Source organism: Astatotilapia calliptera, chromosome 12, assembly GCF_964374335.1.
Source record: "Astatotilapia calliptera chromosome 12, fAstCal68.1, whole genome shotgun sequence".
Classification (NCBI taxonomy): Eukaryota; Metazoa; Chordata; class Actinopteri; order Cichliformes; family Cichlidae; genus Astatotilapia; species Astatotilapia calliptera.
This window is the reverse complement of record NC_137433.1, coordinates 34217376-34223022: the sequence shown is the minus strand read 5'-3', so window position 1 is coordinate 34223022 and position 5647 is coordinate 34217376. Positions and strand designations below refer to the sequence as shown.

Here is a 5647-nt window from a genome sequence, read left to right as displayed (position 1 = left end):
CTTACAAGTCATGTTCTTCCACACCATACTGGGAAAAGAATTCCTTTATGGTTCTTTGTCTCCTAATTCAGGCAATGACGCTCTTAGCGTCTTAGCATCTATAAAGTTAAAACCAAAGCAGCCTTTGTGTTTTAAAGTGTATATGTGCTGATTTTACTTTTTCCCTTTCGCTTATCCCAGAATCTGGATCACTGTTGACTCGATATTTCTGCATTTGTCTTGGAACTAAAAAAGAAGAAGATTTTCTACTGAGTGGTTGAATGCACTGCATCCCGTGAGTTTGTTATTCATATATAAAATGCAATGTGATAGAGCCTTAAAGGGTTTGAAAAATGACTGACTTTGATGTAGTTTTCAAACTCGATGGACGGAAATGGACTATGCAAATGATGCATATCTGCAGACTATGATCCTGTGCAGGCTGTAAGATATTCATCTTGTAAACTACACATGCAACATGTGTTTAGAGAAATAAAAATACCCAATAAACAGCATTTGGTGTGCTTCAGTAAAAAGGCAGGAAACAGGAACTTCTTTTAGACATTTTTTTATTAAAATTATTATTAAATAAATAGCAAATAATATAATAAATAACTAAATAAAACATATATACAACAATAACAACAACAGCAGTGTCAGTATCATATAATTGGCCTATAGTAGTGACAGTTTTCCTTGACAAAATTAAACATGTAAAACATTCACTTTGCCAGCAGGCCTATAATGCCGTTAGAGAAAAGTTCAAGTTTTTCTTAAAATCAAGTTTCAGTTTCTTGTCAGTATTCACAGTTCCTTGATTCTTTCGAGTGTTGTCTCATTTCTTGCTAATAGTCCTGCTTCGGCTTTGAGCGAGACTTGTTAGCCGGCGCATGGAGCTCCTTTCCCGGCTACACCGCGCAGGGCGCACCGCTCTTCTCCAAAAACTACTCAGGATCAGCTCCTGTTCGGGTTAGGACCCAGTAGCCCTGTCTGGGGCGGTTTACAGTGAAACCAGTCCTGATAGTTTTAGTTGTCGCTGCCCAGCCTGTGGTAGACCAGCAGTGCCACCATGCTTTTCCCGGCGCTCTGCTCGAAGGACCGGCTGGTGTCTGTCTCTTGGCCGGGCTGGGAGCAGGTGGGCTTCGGGATTATCTGCTCGTTGGATGATCCGCCGTCCTCACAGCTGCTCGGTGTGGCTGACATCAGTTCGGGTTTGGCGCACAGGTCTGAGAGCTGGCAAGCCTGCTCCTCCGCTGACTGGAAGGAGAAACCCTGGTAGTCGCCGATCGGGCTCTCCGTGTTTCCCAGCGCCGTCTCTGTGCAAGGATCTTCGGTGTAGATCTGCCACAGCACCACAAGGCACAGGATGACCAGCCAGCGCTTGGCCTGGCTTTTCTCTGGAGGAGGAAGGTGCATGCGGACTTTAGCGGGGTACATGACCCGGGTGCAGCGCTTCTTCGGCCGGATGGGCACGTAGGAGCGCACGGCGGTTGCCTGAGCCGGTACCCGCTCAAAGGTAAAAACCTCCGGCTCCGTGCTTCGGCTCGTCATCCTGCATGAGGCGAATCTCTCCTGCTCAACAGTCAGAGTCGTGCTGTTTGACCGTGCGTACATTTTCTCGTAGTCTTGGGTCGCTTTCTCTAGGATTTGTTTGTTTCGCTTGTTCGTAGTTTGCTGCAAGTTAGATATACTCCAGGCGCCAAGACCTCGAATTTATACATTCGAAACGCAGGTTGTTCACTTTAACCACGCCTACATCGTTAGCCACTCCCTGTATTGCACAAGTGAGGAAAAAAAACCTTTTAAAAATTTTTTATATGTCGTATGTGCCAAGGCTCTGACCGAGCAGGCTGCGGATGGAAGCTGAATCATCAGGGCTTGGTAGAATGACTACATTCTACATTCCCCACATTAAAAGACTATTCAGTATTTGAACCAATCAAATGAGCGAATTTAATCTTAATTATATTTAAAATCACTTAAAATTATAATATGAATATAATGCTAAATATAAATGATCATTTAATTTGCGGATTTTTAAAATATTGGTTTAATGATAGACCACTAAACTGTCATATATTGTTGTTAGATATAAAATAAAAAGGTTTTTTTTCTCCCAGAATTAAAAAAAAAATCCCATATTTTCATCAACAAGGTCACACATTTTTGGTTGTTGGACACTTTATAAAAATTAACCTTCACATGGTACTCACATGACATCCTGAAATCTTTGGGGAGAGCCCCAAGGTTTCAGTTTACTCTAAACACTTTACGCTCTACAGTATGTTGTCAGCAACATGTGACAGTTATGTTAGTGGAAACTTCCTTCAAATAAACATCAGGATGTTATTGAGCACTCAAACTCGAACCTGAGAAAGGGGAATGAATGGCTGAATGTGAAAATGTGAAAAATACTATTTAAATGTGTGCCATGTAGATTATGAAAAAAAAAGGGGAGGGGGGGGGGGGCAGATTAAGGGGGAAAAACAAATGCAACTTCCTTCCCACACCTTGAGTGACACACACACACATTTCATGCCAAAGAGTGAAAACATATCCTGCTGTGATTAAAAGTAAACTGTAATTTACGTAAACGTAAATGCCACTTCTCTAACCTATACTTTGAAATAAAAATAAAAATGATTCACGTTCAGTCAGACAGTTCTTTTTTTTTCCTTAGGAAATCCTCCAATTCCCAAATTACAGTGTTACAGCTAAATGACTTCTCCAAATGCTGACCTGGAAACAGTGAGGCTGACTACAGTAACTTTGCTGTGGCAGCTTATTTGCATGCAGAAGAACAAGGATTCATACAAACTCAAAGTGAACAAATAACAACAAATAACAAAGATTTTGGCCTTTTGTTCTGTTTAGTTCCAGCTTAAATTTAAATTCAAGTGAAAGTTGAATGTGACAGAAAGGAAAACCAGAGACAGGCCACAAACCCCAGTTTGTGATCACTGTATTCACACATAACAATCACCAGTATGAGCAAAAATCCTTGTCTGTTGCTTTGCGTAATGTTATGCCCAGCATGCAGTTCACATGAACAAAAATCAATACAAACAAATACAAATATGTAGCCAAAGAGTCTGCCAGCACAGGACGGAGTACACAAACGTGAAATACAAAGGCCAGCATGCTTTTTTTCTCTCTCTGCACACTAGTTACACAGCGTTGTGCACTCCCCAAACTGGCCGGCTGGTGGGAGTGCACACGGGCTTTTTTAGGCCAAGTCAAACGTCCACGATAGCCTTGTGCTTGTGCAGACACTCCAAGCTTATGTCGGTGTCTTAACATAGGCCTTGGTTTCCAGCAGACTACTGCAGGCAAATCAGGGAGAGTGATTAGCAAACACAAATCTGCTGTGTTAGGCTCATCTCACTGGCATCCTTCTCTGAAGTAATCACACTACAACAGCTGAGTTCTGAACAAGCCCTGCTGCCACATGATCAAATCATCCTTTGATCTTGTGTTTTCTTCATGTGTTTGAGAGAACAGAAAAAAAAGTCAAATCAAAACTAGGATCGTAAGACATGTGAAAACGTGACTCGGAATTTTTATTCTACCCTGTGCTTCCCTATAACAGATATTGACGGAGGGGAGTTTTGATATGTTTTCCAACATGTGATTTTTGTCACCCTGAGCTGTGGGTCATTGTGAGTGGTGAAATTATGTTATGCTGTTAGAGTAGTCCACACTCTGAGAGATAGATCTAGCGTGTAATTTTGTAAAAACTGTATTGTTGTTGTTGAGGCTGAGTTGTTCTGATTGCTGATTTGTGACTATATTTTGAGACTGTTAGAAATCTGGATATTAATACTATTAGCAGATATATTCTGTTTTTTCTTATGGCCAGTTCAGTAGGTACTCATGCTCAATTGTTTGTTAATGCAAATATCAAATCAGCCAGTCACATTTACCACATAGACATGGTGAAGACAACCTGCTGAACTGCTTGTCTACTGGAATTTTCACATACAACCATATCTTTGGTTTACAGAAAAAGGCTCATAAAAGAGAAAATATACAGTTTTTGTTTGAGGAAATGGTCAGAGGAGAATGGCCAGACTGCTTCCACCTCATAAGAGGCAGCATTAATTGAAATTGTATCCAATTCAGGATCAAAGGGAGGCTGGAGCTTATCCCAGCTGTCATAACGTGAGAGCGAGGGTACATCAGGTCACCAGTCTGTCCCAGAGCTGACACAGAGTGACAGGCAACCATTCATATTCACATTCACACCTATAGGTAGTTTAGGATAACCAGTTAACCTAACCCCGCTGACGGCATGTCTTTCAACTGTGAGAGGAAGCCAGAGTATCAGAAAACCCACGCAAACATGGGGAGAACATGCAAACTCCACTATTGCCACTTCCTGTGAGGCAACAGTGCAAACCACCAGTGCCACTGACATAACAATTTGCACAATATTGCTAAAATTAGCAACACCCTGAAAAATCCTCTTTTGTTCCAAGACACTGCAGTGAGAGTACTAACTGGATGTAGAAAGCTTATTTCTACCATGTTAGTTTCTCTTCATTGGTTCCCTGTTAAATTCAGAATTACACTTAAAAATCATTCTCCTCACATACAGTACAGAGATCATCATATCATAGGACCTTTTCATCCCAACAGAGCACTTTCCTCTCAGACTGCAGGTTGATTTGTGTTGAATGGGAGGCAGACACCCTTTACGATTAAGCTTAAAACGTTCCTTTTTAATGAAAGCATAGGGTTAGGGTTGGATCCCCTGCTGGAGGCTTTGTGTTTCTTCTGGAATGATTTCTTTTCGCCCCTTCCTGAGCCTGGTTCTGCTGAGTTTTTCGTTTCCCCTGTTGCCGAGTGCTTGCTTATAAGGGGTCATCTCATCGCTGGGGGTTCCTTCTAACATTGTAAGGTCTTTAACTGACATTGCGAAGTGTTATGATGTGACTATAGTTGTGAATTGGCATTAGATAAATAGAATTGAATTGAAATGGAACTGATTAAAATCTCTTATACAGCTAAGGTATGCAGAAGACAATCTCTGAATGCACAACATGTTGAACCTTGAAGCAGTTGGGTACAGCAGCAGAAGACCACACTCCTGTTAGCTAAGAACAGGAAACTGAGGCTGCAGTTTGAATGAAGCCTCAGTTTCCAAAAGTCAGGATTCAGCCTACCTTGTACCAACAGTTCAGGCTGCTTGGTCCTTAGTATCAGTTAAGCATTGTTTAAATACCGCAGCCTATTGTTGACCATGTCCACCTCTTTAATATCACAGTGAACCCATATTCAGCTGGCTGATTTCAGCAGGATAACATGCTATGACAGGAAGCTCATATCATGTATAACTAGTTCCTTGAACATGACAAAGAGTTCACTCTACTCAAATACATTGTACACAGTAATCAGATCTCAATCCATTAGAACAACTTTGGAATATAGAGCAACGGGATATTTGCATGATGGAGATAAATCTGCAGCAACTATGTGAAGCAGTCTTATCAATATGGACCAAAATCTTTGAGGAATGTTTCCAGCAGCTTATGATCTATGTCACAAAGGGTTAAGGTAGTTCTAAAGGCAAAAGGCAACCAACCCGGTACTAATAAGTCATCCAAATCAGCTTCATTTGCTCATTTCATTCAGGGTTTTTCAAGAAAGTCAAAAAAATAAAAGAAAA

At 41.2% G+C, this 5647-nt stretch overlaps 1 protein-coding gene across 1 annotated transcript; it reads right to left on the bottom strand.

The window, feature by feature from the left end:
- Nucleotides 1–531: 531 nt before the first annotated feature.
- ier3 (immediate early response 3) lies at nt 532–1740 on the bottom strand. Its single transcript, XM_080309453.1, has one exon. It carries the CDS (start codon nt 1591–1593, stop codon nt 1006–1008), a length of 588 nt encoding a protein of 195 aa, XP_080165579.1. The 5' UTR covers nt 1594–1740; the 3' UTR covers nt 532–1005.
- Between the last annotated feature and the right edge of the window lie 3907 nt (nt 1741–5647).

Bases quoted from the DNA above. Each gene is read 5' to 3' on its own strand.
- ier3 (XM_080309453.1), bottom strand. From the start codon at position 1,593: ATGTACGCACGGTCAAACAGCACGACTCTGACTGTTGAGCAGGAGAGA.